Here is a 16,241-nt window from a genome sequence, read left to right as displayed (position 1 = left end):
TCTATAACCTTGAAATGTGGTATGTTGAAATTAATTTCTGCCCTCAGTAAATTGATAACAATGTAAAAGCATCTTCATTTTAGATGATTCTCATTCATTTGACAAATCACACACTTTAGGACATTCCCAACCACTTAGAACTTGACTATTATGAGGTTGGAAACTAAAATTTTAATATGGCTATAGCTGAAATGAGAATTTGGGTTAAGGGGATTTTTGTACAACATGATATATGATTTTTTTTCCTTCTGAAAGAAAAACAGCCCTCCTTTTTATGCTGCCATAACTTATTAAATAAATAAATGACCCAGATGGGCCAACCCAGTCTGTTTACACAAATCTGATTGCTAAATTTCCTATAATTGTGTATTCTGAGCAATAATTTGAGCTGCAACTACTTTTTGTCTTTGTTTTTGCTTTAGGAAATGCAGTTTTTAATATCTCTTCTTCCAAGAACCTAATTTTCAGGAATTTTGGTTTTAGAAAGTAAATTTTTGTCAGGAGCTAGGTAAAATCAACTAAGAAGAAAAGAAAACAATTTCTACTTCCTGTGCCATGTTCATTGATGCCTGTATTTCTTTTCTTTTTTTTTTTTAAGTGTCCTTTCTATGCATTGTAACAGTTGATTTTTTTTAATCTATGTTTTTTGTTAGGTTGAATTTGAAGATGGATCCCAGATTGCAATGAAGAGAGAGGACATTTACACCTTAGATGAAGAGTTGCCTAAACGAGTGAAAGCTCGATTTGTAAGTGCTAGATAATGTCTGATATAGCTATTGGTGTTCATTCTCTCCCTTTATTTCCTACAGTCACTACTAAGAATTCCTGGTTCTGATGAAATCACAGTTCCAGACCAAATTCTCTTTTCCCTAAAAAAGCTGCCGTAAACTACCTCAGAGTAAAATAAAGCTTTGCTTTTAACCTGAGCATTATTCAAGTATTCTCTTAACTGTTTGACTATTAATTGTAAAATAGCTTCCTCATTTATGAACTGGTTCATTCAGTTGATTTTACGAGAGGAGAAGTTCTTTAAAATAGTACAGTTAAGAGAATTGAGATTTACAGTTAGGCTATTCATTCTGACAAAAAAAAAAATACATCCTTTGAAAAATATAATCTACACATGTAAAAGAAAACTTACCTTTAGTGAAGGAGGTACAAAAAAAAGAGAAAATCAAATGCTTCATTTAAGACATTATCCAAACATCCTATCAAAGGTCCAGAAGGCCTGAAGGATCTTTTAATGTTCTAAGTTCTCAGCAGCCCTTGAAAGGAATTCTCCTCCTCTTTTAATTTGCTAGAAATAGTTGCTTCCCTTTCCATGTTTTTCCCTTTTTGAGAACCTATTTTTAAAGTCCTGATTTATTTGATAAAATTTAGAATAGATAACTTCTGAAATTATTTTCTAGACTTTAAAAAAAAAATCCATGTTTCTATATAGAGCACAGGAACTGATTATTTTAGACTTAAAGTACCATCCCCCTCATATCATTAAATAAGGTGTTTTCTTTATTTCTACTTGGATGATAATTACTTTGTTGTATAATAGATTTAGCCTCAAATCCTTCAAGAATCCTTCATAGTTGAAATCATCTCCAATCAGCTTCTAAGAATTATTCATAGCAATTAACTTATACATTCACCTTTGCATTTCTTGTTTTTCTCCTTCTCAAAGGAAAAATTTCAGACCCACCTCCCCCCCAAAAAGACAAAAACGTGGCTGAGAAGATCTGTAAATTGTCACATGTATTATAACTTGGATCACTGACCTATTTGAATACACATTTAATGTTATATAGTTGAACATGGTTAGAAAGAAATGGATAGGGTCCCATTGAATATCTCCAGTGGCCAAACAAAAATCCCTAAATTGGGTTTAGCTCAGTTTATTGACCCACATGATAACATGGTCCCATTGTTGAAAATTTTCCTTTTCCTTTTCTGTTTAACAAATGAATGACTAGCTGACAGTAGAAAAGCATGCTTCTGAAGACGAGGGCCAAAACATGTATTTTGAGGGTAATAAGCAAGACTTTTTGTTTTGAGCCCCAGAAATAATATCAATGATAATAATATTAATAGTATTAAATCACAGACCTTAGAAGTATTATATAGATAAGAGTGGGAAAGGGACAGAATTTGAAAGGAGAGGACTTGAGTTTAGACAAGTCATTTAAGTGTTCTAGGCCTCAGTTCCTCATCTTCAATTGAGGGAGTTGGACTAGATGTCTTCAAAGGTCTCATAAGATCCAGTTATCATTTAAGCTGTTTTCTAACTCAAAATAATGAACCTGTGATCCTCTTAAAGAACTACCATTATGTTCCATAAAAGGATAGCAGGTTATATCTATATCTATAGATATAGATATATATGTATATATATGTGTATGTATATATGTATGTGTGTGTATGTGTGTATATATGTATGTGTGTATTACATATACACACATTACATATATACACATTACAAAAGGATAGCAGGTTATATCTATATCTATAGATATAGCTATATATGTATATATATGTGTATGTATGTATGTATATATGTGTGTGTGTGTGTGTGTGTGTGTGTGTGTGTGTGTGTAAGAGTTCATTTCAAAAGAAGTGCCAGAAGGATCTGTAGAGTTACTAGGCCACCCAGAGAATCGTAGCAGTGTGCACCAAGGAAGGAAAGACGTGACAGTGGATGACCAGCCGTCATTGTAACAATACGCTTCAGTGAGATGAGGGTCAGGATGTGTCTTTTGAGGATAATGAGTCAGACTTCTAGTTTTGGGCCACAAAGAAAGTTTTAATACACACTCTGGATTTAGCACATCAATTTAAGATCATTCCCAATCTCCCTCTCACCCACAATGTATGTGTGTATGTATGTGTGTGTGTATATATATATATATATATATATATATATATATATATATATATATATATATGTATGTATAGGCTAGATGCCTTCAGGTTCTATTGATTTCTGTTCTCCCTTCTAGCACCAACTAGATGACTGAGGAGACATTTTTCACAAGAAGCAACAGTCCACCTCAGTGATTGTGATGGGTTATTTTCTACTAACTTCAGAAACAGCCCCATTACTTTTTATTGTCTCAGAGAATTACCATAGCAACAGTGCATAATTAACTGTAGCTACTGGTAAATTGGTTTTATTATTGCATTTGAGAAGCTGGCTTTTGCTGTGCCTTCACAGTGGTAACACTTTCAGAGATGTTTTATTTTCTCCTGTGATAACTCTAGCCTTTATAAAAGTGAAAGATAGTTCAGCAACAGCATCCTGCCAAAGCAAAATTAAAATGCTTGCCACTGATTTGGAGAGGAAAGAAGGGAAGCAAGCCATGGAACCCTTTTGTTTGATTCTAGTATTTGCATCTTGGTAAGATTTGGCAATCTCCCATGGAAGTGGATTGCTCTTTCAAAAGACAATTATCTTATTACACAGCAGGGGATGGTTTTTAATTCCCCTTTTCATCACTTTATTATTTAATTGCCAGCAATGGTCCCTCAGGGGTTGCTCCATTATTTTTGGCTTGCCAGTCTTGGCTACATTTGTCTGAGGCCCCTACACCGGGCATCCATCTCAGTCACCTTGAATAAAGGGTTACATCACAGGCTCCTCTATGTACTTTGATATCATTAAATATAATGACTGAGGTCAGCCGAGCAAGCAGCCCTGGAAAACAGATTTAGGAAGCTAAGAAGGCAAAGCTAGACAGGTGTTTGCAGCCCTCAGGTACCTCCCTTGGAGCATCATGGGAAAAGCCACATAGTCCACTTAACCCCTGTGGACTTTAATTTCTTCATCTGTAAAATATGGCAAAAACATCTTCCAGTTCCACAATCTTGTGATCCCAATGTTGAAGGCTTGATTAGCATGTCTGTTCTGCTGTCCCCAGTGAACTCTGACTCCCATCTGCATAAATCAGATCAATTTCCATTCCTCTAGGTGATATTTGCCAAAATGTCATGTTCTTTCGGAAAATGAAATTTCCAACCTGAGTAATGCCTGTTTTTAGTCCACAGCTTCAGATATGCGGTTTGAAGACACATTTTATGGAGCCGACATAATTCAAGGAGAAAAGAAGAGGCAGCGGATGTTAAGCTCCAGGTTTAAAAACGAATACGTGGATGACCCTGTGTACCGCACTTTCTTAAAGAGTTCATTTCAGAAGAAGTGCCAGAAGGGTCTATAGAGTTACTAGGCCACCCAGAGAATCGTAGCAGTGTACACCAAGGAAGGAAAGACGTGACAGTGGATGACCAGCCGTCATTGTAACAATACGCTTCAGTGAGATGAGGGTCAGGATGTGTCTTTTGAGGATAATGAGTCAGACTTCTAGTTTTGGCCACAAAGAAAGTTTTAATACACACTCTGGATTTGGCACATCAATTTAAGATCATTCCCAATCTCCCTCTCACCCACAAGCAGTAATTTTGTATAATTTCGGATCCACTTTCCCTAGTGAGAGGGAACAGTAGTCAATACAGATATCATCTAAAAAGAAACTCCAAGTACGGAAGAACTCTGGACAAAACCTGACTTTGAGCTTTCAGGCAGGAAAATTTGATTGGACTCTCTCTCTGTCTCCTTCTCCCTCCCCTAACCCCACCATTTCCACTCTTCTGAGGTCTAGAAGTCTTTATACGAAAAGATAGGAAGAGAGAGATTTGAATATTTTCCACAGGCAGGGAAGGACTTTAACTTGTTTGTTTTAAATGGAAGTTTTTATAAAACATTTTTAAAACAAAAGGCAGCATGTCTGGTGCTGAGACATTATGCACCTGTGCTGTACTTGTACAAAGCTGTTACATTTTTTATATCACTCTTGCTCTTGATTGTGTCTATTGGGGACTGCGTTGTTGGCCTTTGTGAATGTTTTTTGGCTTTTAAGGAAAAATTCTTATGAATTATCTGGGCTTTTGTTTTGTTTTGTTTTGGGGTTTTTGTATATTTAAAGAGGGAAATTTGGGGCAGTTATTTTTAAACACTTTTTTTTTTCGTAATGCTTATTCCAAATAGATATTTGTAAAGTACAAGTTTCTTTCATTATGTGTTTGTAAAATTAGAGTTTAAATATATATATATGTATATGTATATACATATATATGTACATATATATATGTGTATATATATGCTTACATGGCTAGTTTTGAACTAATATAATGATTTTCCTTTTTAAGCAGCCTGCAAATGTACTAGTGTTTAAAAATAAACAATTCCATTTTGCTCCAGCCCACTGTCCTCTGGTGTGGTTAGTTACCTCCCTGACTCTATTCCAGTTTTAAAAAAAAAAAAAAAAAATCAGTCGTGGGAAGAGGTTTTAGGTTGATGGCATTTACAGCTGCCAGACCCGAGAAGGTTTTCCTTCTCTATCCCAGACATCTTGTATCGGCATGTGATTAGGGATTTAATGTTACTTTAGGAAAAGTTAGCAAATATATTTGTTTTCCCAAAGGATCAACATAATATATTTTTTGTAGCTTCTCCTTTGAAACAGGAGTACAAAATCTAAAGGCCTGACCCTTGCTTACACTGGGTTTCTCCTTTTTATTCGAGGTAGCAGAGTGTAGTAGATAAGGCATGGACTTGGATAAGACACATGTGGGTTCAAATCCCAGCCCTGTCCCCTGCTTTGGAAGAAAGTCACTTTCCCACTTTGGGCCTGTTTCCTTATCTGTGAAATGAAAAGATGGGGCTAGAATACTTAAAAGACATTCCTTTATCTCTAAGTCTATGATCCTATAAATCTTCTCTGTTGTTGCTCATGTGCTTCTCAATACCACTGAAGGGTCTCACAGCTACACTGACTAAGCCCACTATATATTTATGTTGCTATATCAACCAACTGGGCTTTTATTCTCTAGTGCACTACCAGCAGTTATTCCAAAACTTCTTTTCTCCTCAAGCCTCTTTATCTCTTCTTTTCTCCTTCTCAGAAGAGACTTTGTCTATACTTTACTGACAAAATAAAGGCCATTTGCTGTAAACTTTCTTTTCCTCTCCTATTCTGCACATGATCTTCCACCTTGTCTTGCTTTGTTCCAGTCTCTGATGAAGAGACTTTGGTAAAGAGATCCTTTACCAATGCTAAGCCATTTACTTGTGCCTTTGATGCCATCTCCCTAAGCTTGGTCTTTTTTGGGAGTCTGCCCCTTTCGCCACCCCTTCTCTCATTGTCAGTGTCCTTTTGTATACTATTTCCTTCCTTACAGGCTGCAGACATCCTTTTAAAAGAAAAAACAAAACAAGAAACACCAAACTTTCACTTAAATCCTATCATGCTCTCAAATTATTTTATTAGGTTATCTACTACCTTTCATAGCCAACTCCTATAAGAATCATCTAGAACTGAAAGGGACATTAGAGGCCATCTAGTTTTAACCCCCTCATTTTTCAAATGAGACAGTTGAAGTAGAGCAAAGTTAAATGATTTGCTCAAGGTCACTAGGTGATAAGGTAGTAAGAGTCCTTTGACTTAAGATCCCTTGCTACTTTCCTTGTATCATGTTGTCTTTCTTTCTACATCTCTTGTTACTCAACCCCTTCCAGTCCAGCTTCTTTTTCTCCAGTCGGCTGAAGTTGCTTTCTCCAAGTAACCCTAACCCTAACCCTAACCCTAAATTTAACTGCTAAATACAATGGCCTTTCCTCAATATCCTCTTTATCTTTTCTATAGCTTTTTAAAGTGTTGACCATCCTTTCCTTCCTTGACTTCTGTGGTAATCCTTTTTCTTTAACCTCTAACTTGTCTAACCACTCCTCAGTTAACTTTCCTAGATCTGGGTCCCACCACCATGTAGTGTTTATCCCTGTAAGTCTCTGTTCTGAACTCTCTTCTCTGTTTTCTCTTTTGATTATCTCATCAGCTACCATAGATTCAATTATTATATACAAAGATGACTTTCAAATCTATATATCCATCTCTGATCTTCCTTCGCAGGTCCATTTCTGCATTGCCAGTTGTTTATTGGATATCTCCACCCATCTGCCCTTTAGACATCTTAAATTCATTATCTAAAACAGAACACGTTTTCTTCCACTACAAACTTAACCTTCTTCTAAACATTCTTATTATCTTTTGAGGATATTACCATTTTTCCAATTACTCAACTTCAGAACTTCAGACTCCATATTAACCCACCACATACAATTAGTTATTAACTTTTGTCTGTTCAAAGTCTGCATCATCCCTTATATTGGTCCCCTTCTATTCATCCATACAGCAATATCAGTTAGGGGTAATGCTCATCAGCTCTAAGCTCATCTGCTGCAATCCTTTTCCACATAATCTTCCTGTTTTCATATTCTCCTCACCATTCCACTAGTCCCATTCCACACAAAGTTATCCTCCTAAAGCACAGTTCTGAGCCACATTATTTCCCCTAAAGAAGTTTCAATGGTTGTCTTTTGCCTCTATGATAAAAGGCAAATTCCTCAACTAGTTAGTCATTGAAGGCTTGCCTAGTTTTACGTAAGCATACCTTCTCAAACTGTCTTCGTCATTGTTCCTGTCCAATTGGCCTACTAGCTATTTCTTGAAATCAGTGTTCCAAGTCCCCTCCATGTATGGGATACTCATCCTCTACTTTGTCTCAGAATCCTTCATTTCCTTCACAGCTGACCTCAGCTTCCATCTCTCAAGAAAAGTGTTTCCTAATCCTCCTAGCTGTTAGTGCTCTCTCCTACTTGCAGTTATTTTGTGTTTATTTTGTATCTCTCAATAGAATGTAAGGCCCTTGAGGGCAAGGGACTGTTTCATTTTTGTCTTTGTATCCCTAGTGCCTTGAATAGTGCTCTCTACACAATAGGAACCTAAGAAATCCATGTTGGATTGAATTGAATTGAATGCTTTTAAGTGCCAGGGGCAAGTTATTGGCAGAGACAGGATCAGAACATTACTTAGTTCCTTCCTTTCTTCCTTCCTTCCTTCCTAGTTAGAGTTCCTTACTTTGATTTAGTGGAAAAAGTATTAGATTGATTGTCAACATTTGGCTCAAAAACCACTTTTAACTACCTATGGCCTTGGTGACCTTGATTAAGTCTTTCAACCTCAGTTTCTTATAATATGAAAACATTGAATTAGGTTCCTTACAGCTTTAAATCTAGTGATCCCAATCAGGAGTTCTTCCCTACATGAAGTTTCCCTTTGAACTGTGCAAATGGCAACAATAGGGTTTATACATTCCTGAACAAAGAACCCCATCTTTTCCACTTTATTTCTGTACTACATCATGCTTCCTCATTCTGTTCTCTTTTTCTTTTGATTCCAATTCTTCCAGGTTTTGAATAGAACCAACCTGAATGTCCCCAGTTGTTTGCCAGGGAAAGTAAGCCTGTGTAAGGCATTAGAGGGCTTAATCAAAATAGGATTATGCATTCTGGACAAGTTGGCCTGTCAACAGAATTTCTGATTGGCTGCCACAGCAAGAAAATGATCATACTCCAGTGTAATCTTAAATACAGCTGTTTTTCATGGTCATACCTAACAAATGGTCTCCTAACTGAGTACAGCTGTATATATACAGTGCTAGAAAAACAGTTCTAGGAATAAATGAGCTCCTTTTGCTGTTGAGAAACCCATCTCTTTACTTCACTGCTTTCTTTGTGAAGTGGTTATTAGTTCTCCGACCAGACCGTTAAAGCTTTTCACTTGTTGTATGACACCTCAATTGTAATTTTAATTTCTTGGTGTTACACTGACTGCTTTTTTTTTTTTTTTTTTTTTTTTTTTTGGTACCGTGAAATGGGTTGAAGTCCCTTAGCCTTAAAAAAAATTGCTTAGCTATGACAATTCTAATGTAATTCTAATTGCAATTTCTTTCTCATGAAGTTGGAGGGTTTCATAAAATCTGCCTGGCATATATCAAAAGTTTCTTTAAGTATGTTTGAAATAAAAGTAAAATGAAATGTATCTTGTTTTCCTTCTTAGTGAATTTTTTCCCTCTTTACATTGCCAAAGAAACATCAAAAACAGATCAATTAACAACCTATGTCTCTCACATATGTTTATAATGAGTTGCAATAATGGCTGAAAAGACCTCCTTTATTACCAAGTTTGTTCATCCTAACTGAAAGTGAATTACTATAGCAACAACAAAAAATTCTAGAGGGAGTGTCTAATCTACAATGGGATCTGTTGGGATGTGCTGGATATGGAGCTGGATGTGAGTTTCTATCCTGTTATTTGCTTTGCTCTGTAATCTTGGGCAAAACATTTTATAAGACTTGGGTTCTTCTGCAAAAGGAAAAGGTTGGACTAGATGATCTTTGGAGTGAGAATGTTACAATAAAATTTACAGAGGTTAGAATAATAATGGTAGGTGGTGTTACCCACTGTAAAATAATATCACCACATTGATCTTGCCTTTAACTAAAATAGGTTGAGAATGATATGATGTTGTCTTTAGGCATTATAAATCAACTAACACATAAATCTTGCATATAACTCTGAGAATTTGAGTGTAGCTGTAAATGGGACCTCGCCTAGGTCTACTAATATGCGTAGCCCCTCCTAGATACCCACCGGTGGTCTGAAGAGAGTTTCATCATGCAATATATGCATGCAATAAATCGCAAGGTTTGGGCACAGCCAGATCTTAGTGCTAAGAATTCAAAACCAAAGCACTCAAAAATCCACATATTCTCACACACAATCTACCCACTGTCATAAAGAAGTTTAGTTCTTGCCGACCAAAAGAATGTTTCCCAGATCCACCGTGAAGGCATAAACTCTCCCAAAGCCCAGAGAGTGTTGACGGATTGAAAACATGTGTGTCTCCTCTAAAGGTCTAATTCACCTAAAGAACAGAAACATGAGTGAGACTATCTGTTTCCTCCAGGGCTTTGCCTTTAGTGAATGCCAAAGGCCCTGGCCTTACATTGGTCTTTCCAGGTCAAATGTTAAAAATCAAATACCAGTAGCTTTAATAGCTCATAGATATTGCACTTATTATTCCTTAGGATGAGGACCTTCAGGACTTTTAACAGATCATGAGAAGCCATCATTGGGCGGGTGAAAGAACAGTATATAGTCTACTGCAGTGGTGTTAAATTCAAATAGAAACAGATCCCTGCTAGCCACATATTAGCTTAGAAAGCCACAAATTAACATTACTTGTGTTATATTTTTAATTATTTTGTCATATTTCTTCATTACATTTTAATGTGGTCGGGGCCACACTTGGGAGTTTTGTTTATCTTAGACCACAAGTTTAACCTCACTGGTTTAGCAGACAGAGAGCTTGATGTAGAGGCATGGATTGCATACATTTATTCATTCAACAAACATTAAGTGAATCAGTCATTAATCAGCAATCATTAAGTGCTTATAAAGACAAAGGTGAAACATTTTGCTCAAGAACCTTATATTCTAAAGGAGAAAACATTTAAATGGATAGAGACTGGGCTTGTGATTTTACTGGTATAGGAAACAACACATGAAGATAGTTTCTCTACCAGTATAGATAAGGGTTTTCAATTCAATTTGTAGTCTTAGACAGCTCCCCTGGGAATTAAGAAGTTAAATAAGTTGTCCAGGATTGCACAGACGAGAGGGATTTGAACCCAGGTTCTAGTGTTTGATTCCGATTATGACCATGAAACCATGGTGCATTGCAAAATATTTCTATATGAGTATGTAGAATCTCTACAGAATCACTACAATGTAGTTTGGAGAGAAGGGCCGCTAGGTGGCACAATGGATAAGGGTACCAGACCTAGAGTCAGAAAGAATCATCTTCCTGAGTCTAATCTGGCCTCTGACATTTACCAGCTGTGTGATCCTGGGCAAGTCACTCAACCTCATTTGCCTCATTTTCCCCATCCATAAAACGAACTGGAGAAGAAAATGGCAAAACTCTACAAATACCTTTGCCAAGAAAATTCCCAAAGGCATCACAAAAGAGTTAGATGCAACTGGGATGGGTGTTGGGTTTTGACCAGAGAGGATGGGGAGGTGCTTCGGGTTGTGGGAAAAGGGATTGTGTCGGTGGAAAACAAGAAAAGGTTTATATAAAAGGTACTGCTTGATCTGAGTCTTGAGAAAAACCAGGGACCAAAAGAAGCAGGAGTAAGGAGGGAGTGCCTTCCAGGAATGGGAATAGCCAGAACCAATGGCCCCAAGATGGGATAGGGAACTTCATCAAGCATGGACTGTGCACTAACACTGTGCTAAACACTGACAGTTTAAAGAACAAAGGAAAATACATAAACAGTTCCTGCCCTCTAGGAGCCTGCAGGTTACAAAAGGAGAAACAATATGCAATAAGTAGGCACATATCTGATAGAAAGTGGAAGGAAGATAACCTTAGAGAGGAAGACTGGGTTGTATGTAAAGCAACAAGTAAACTAGCATGGCCTGGCCTACTGGGTTCCAGGTTGTTCTAGACATCGGAGCTACAAAGACATACAAAAACCAGAAGCAACTTACTTCTACTTGGGAAACGGCACCAGCAAAGGGAGTTCCAAACAAAAAGTACTTGGTTGGGGAGCGGGGCAAACTAACAACCGGGGTGGGGGGTGGGGGGCGCTTGGGCTTTATATAGGAGCTGACCCCTGAGCTGGAATTCTGGAGATAAGGAGGGCGTGCCCTCCAGATGCGACAATAGCCTGTACTCAGCCAAGGGAGATGGCCACTGTATAGGGACCAGCAGGTAGGTCACTGTGTGGAGAGTCACATAGAGCCCTAAAAGATCATGTGGAACCCCTTGGGAAGGGCTTTAAAAGGCATGACAAGCATTTCTATTTTGTCCTAGAGGCAGCTGGGAGCCCTTGAAGCTTCCTGAGTAGGACAGGAACATGGTCTCATCTACTCTGGGGCAGCTAGATTAACAGGATATGGGACCAAGAAAATCTAAGTTCAAATCTGGTCTCAGTCACCTATTAGCTCTGGGAATTTGGGCATGTAACTTAATGACTATTTTCCTTAATTCCTCATTCATAAAATGGGCATAATAATAGTAATTCTCTCCTAAGGTTGTTGTAAGAATCAAATGAGGTAATAATTGTTAAAGTACTTAGTATAGTAATGCCTGGTACCTAATACATGGTACCTAATATGTGATATATGACTACCTTAGCTATTATTACTATTTATGAACATTACTTTGGCATCTGTGTGGTGAATATATTGGAAAGACGAGAATCTGACAGAGGAGGACCAGTTCTGGACCTATGACAATAGTCCAATGAGGGCCATGTGGTGGCTATGTGAGTAGAAGAAAGGATACAGGTATGAGAGCTGTTTTGGGAAATTACCTCTGATTTTTAGGTCACTTTGTGGCCTTTAACAAGGTACATAATACCTCTCAGTTTTCCCATGTGGAAAATGGTTGTAGTAATATACAGCGTTTCCCACACCTTTGACCTTAAGGTCACTCTATGACCTCTAACAAAGTACATCACACCTCTCTACAGTTTCCTCACCTGGAAAATCATTATAAGGTTATATTACCTTTCTCATACTTCTGACCTTTAGGTCACTGTATGACTTCAGACAAGGTACATCACATCTGTCTATTACAACTTCCTCATCTGGAAAATGGTTATAATAATACATTTCCTTTCTCACAGGGTTGTTATGAGGAAAGTACTTGTATTTAAAAACATAAGTTTTTATTTGGGGGATGAAGGCTTTGGACCTCTTATTTCACCACTGGAGTGAACTGCTATGGAAAAATTACTTCAGTAATTTAGATTAGCAGTTCATCTAAAATTTGGAGTCTTGGTTTCTTGGAGCCACAAAGAGGAAAAGTAACTTGTTTTTAGTCACAAAATGGGGGAAAGTCAAGAATCAAGGATGATGCCGGTTGCAAACCTAAAGGCCTGGAACAATGGTGGTGACTTCCACTAAAACAAAGGAAATTTGGAAGAGGATCTGAGGAGAAAGAGAAATTCTGTTTTGGACATGTTCAGTTGGAAATGTGTCAGATATCCGGTAGCAAATACCCAGTAGGCAGCTCTGAAGCTCCAAGAGCTAGATATATAGATTGGGGAATCATCCGCATAGAGGATAATTAAACCCAAAAGTTTACAGAAAATATAAAGATAAAAGCCATGGTTCCAAGTTAGTGTTTTGAGAAACATACCAAGTTAGAGGATATGATAAGGGTGATGATCTAACAAAGGAGTCTCAGAGGAACCATAAATGTAGGAGAAGAACAAGAGAGTTTAATATCATAAAAACTTAGAGAGAAATAGTATCCAGGACAAAAGGGTAGTTAATAATGTAAAATACAGCACAGAAGTCAAGAAGGATGAAGTCCAAAAAAAGATCAGATGTGACAATTAAAAAAAGATCATTGGTTATTTTGGAGATAGCAGTTTCAGGTGAGAAATGGGATCATAAGCAAGAATGCAAAGGGTTGAGAAGTAGGTGACATCAAGTGACAACAGCTTTTTTTAGAAGTAGCTAGATTTAATGTCACAATGAAGAATAAAGTTTTCAAGAGTGGATGAGACTCAGGAAATAAGTAATTGAAGTAAGTGAGAAATTAATAAGTAAATAGGGAGAGGTTGGAAGTTAGAGGTAAGAAATGACAGAGTAATCTTGTGGTAAAGAAGATGGAATGAAGGAGTAGTAGGTCACTGGATTTAAGGCAATTGAGGAAATGGAAGGTTAAGTTGTTTAAGGAAGCATTAACAGCTATGCTGAAGACCTCCTGTATAAAGGTAGCAGTTAGATAAGAAAGGTGTTAAATTCTTGAGAAAGTGGGAGAATGTTTGGGAGGAGAATCAACAAAAAACAGCCATCAAGATTTAAATTTTTGATACTTTGATCTTCAAGAAAGAAGATCCCAAACTATAGCAGCAGAAAAAAAAGAGCACCTGAAAGTGACAGGATGGGACAAATGGTATTCTATATATATGACAGCCAGTGCTGGAGAGATCGGTATTATTTGGGAACAGTTAATTCTCAGAAAGTGCAAGTCCATGGCAGGAGAGTGAGAGAAAAAGGTCAGGAACAGAATTGTAAGGGCCCAGTGGAAGAGGATGAGCAGAGATAAAGTGGTACACAGCACCATGTCATTGAAGAAGATGGAGATGAAAGAAAAGGAGATGGGAGTTGGGACAGTTTCCTTCTGCAACTAGTGACTGAGTAATAGAGGGACAGGGACGGAGATAGGTGACAGGAGTTTGCTAGCCACAGAGGTAGTAGGGCATTCTTGAAGGGATATTGTTCTGGGGTTACCAAGTACCAAGGTCCAGAGATATAGGAACCATAGCCCCTCTAAACTGGCTTGGTAGTACTTGAAGTGAAGAGAGGACACAATAATAAGAGAGGAGGCGGAGAGGGTAGACCTAGATCATATCGCCAGTAATGGAACATGAGAATGGAAAGAGAAAAAAGGAAGTAGAATGGGTGCTGTTTCTTCCTCTCCCTCTGCTTATTCAACATAAGAGGTCCAGAGTAACAGCCTGATACAAATGATTATTCCTGGCTACTCCAGAAATGCTGTTTTCCTCATGACTTTCTAAATAACTAGTCTAGGGAGAGACTAGGGCCTAGGAATCCCAAGTGAGGTCACAGCCTTGTTGACTACAGGAGATGTGGCATAAAAAGGCTTGCACTGGCTATTGAAAGAAAGAACACTGGTCTGAGGGTCAGGAGACCAAAGTTAGAGTCTTGGCCCAGACATTCACTGGTTGTGTGGCTCATTTTTCTCATCGGTAAAGTGGGGGTGTTAATATTTAAGACTACTTAAGGCTACTATGAAGAAAACACCTTATCAAGTGCAAAGGAAATATAGATTCTCTTCATTCTTATTATTTCAGGATAAAATTATGGTATTTCTCTCAGGAAGCAAAGGTCAGAAAATGTTTGTCACCATCAAGTGTTGGCCGGCAGCCTGGAAATGTAACTTTGGCTACTGCCCAGCTGCATTCAAAATGGATGTATATAAGGGTTGTAGGTCACATTCTCTGTAAAATGGAATCCAACATCCTCAGCCTGGCATTTCAAGCCCGTGACAATTTACTCTTCCAGCCCGCTTTAACTTACTTCCCTCATTTGTTCACTTTCCTGGCAACCTGGGCCCTTCTGGCGTTCTCTGGCTTTGGAGATCGTCTCCCCTTAGGGCTAGCTCAGATTCCTGAAAGTCTCTCCCCTTGGAGGGGGAGCCACAGCATCCCGAAGCTGGGGGCAGCACTAGAGGGTGTTAGCACGGTCGTCCAAGGGTTGGGGGCTGGGAAGAGGATTCCTTCTAGAGGCAGCGCTTCTGCCACACGTGCTGCATGTTTATTTCAGACTAAGATTCTGAGCCCTCCCTACAGTCATCACAGGAAACCTCTGTTCAATGTTGCATTTGGTGCTTTAGCTTTATTTCCTCCTCCCACCCCTAGTGTCCCTCAGTGGAAAGTTACTATTGGAGAGAGAGGAGACTGGGTAAAGGGCTGGCTCCAAAGTCAGGAAGTTCTGGGTTCAAGTCCTGCCTTAGTCATATATCAACAGTGTGACCTGGAAAAGTCACTCCATCTTTAAAGGTCCACATGTCACTCTGCAATGAAGAACTTGTAGAATTGCTAGAGAAGTTTCCTCATCAGTAATAATATTCTACACTCATGAAAACGAAAGTATAGCCCCAAACCACCCCATAGTGTCAACTATCTGACTTCAGACACTTACTTAACTGGTCCTGAGAATCTTGACCTCAGTTTTTTCATCTGTAAAATGGGGATAATAATGGTACATAGCTCCCAGAGTTGTTAGGAGGATAAAATATGAAGACATTTATAAAATACGTGGCAATCCTAATAGCACTATATGTGTATATATATATATTTATTACATATATATTTACATATAAATACTACCTATTACTTCTCTTCCTCTTCCTCCTATTCCTCATTCTGCTATGACATGTATAATAGGTACTATACTTCATTCAGTAAGCTTGAATTAAGCACCTGTCTTGTACCAGGTGCTACACCAGGTGCTGAGAAAGCAAAGACAAAAAAAAGAAATAGTTGCTGCTCTCAAGAAGTTTACATTCTACTGGGGAGAAACAACACATGCACAATAAATGAATTCCCAAGTCAAAGTACTAAGCAAAACATGGCTTGACTGTTTAAGAATAAGAATACGGGGATACACCCAACATCAGGAAGCTCCGACTGATGTTTGTTTGCAATAATGTTGTTAATACCTAATAACCATGCTTCATCATAATTAGGCAATAACTTGCTACAAAGAACCCTGACCTTAGGAGCCACAACTCCCTTGATCCTTAGCTTT

General features: G+C 38.1%; 1 protein-coding gene across 12 annotated transcripts in view; it reads left to right on the top strand.

The window, feature by feature from the left end:
* KDM4C (lysine demethylase 4C) overlaps window positions 1–5,242 on the top strand; it is a 437,501-nt gene extending 432,259 nt beyond the window's left edge. For all 12 annotated transcript variants that reach the window (XM_012543361.3, XM_012543360.3, XM_012543362.3 and 9 more), the window contains 2 exons: window positions 654–746; window positions 4,026–5,242. In XM_012543361.3, coding sequence (XP_012398815.1) covers window positions 654–746; window positions 4,026–4,202 — 270 coding nt within the window. In that variant the 3' untranslated portion in view covers window positions 4,203–5,242. The remainder of the gene's footprint in view (window positions 1–653; window positions 747–4,025) is intronic.
* Window positions 5,243–16,241: the final 10,999 nt, after the last annotated feature.

The sequence above is a fragment of the Sarcophilus harrisii genome, chromosome 1 (assembly GCF_902635505.1).
Source record: "Sarcophilus harrisii chromosome 1, mSarHar1.11, whole genome shotgun sequence".
In the NCBI taxonomy this organism is placed as follows: Eukaryota; Metazoa; Chordata; class Mammalia; order Dasyuromorphia; family Dasyuridae; genus Sarcophilus; species Sarcophilus harrisii.
The sequence above is the reverse complement of the archived record's forward strand: the minus strand, read 5'-3'. Positions and strand labels throughout refer to the sequence as shown.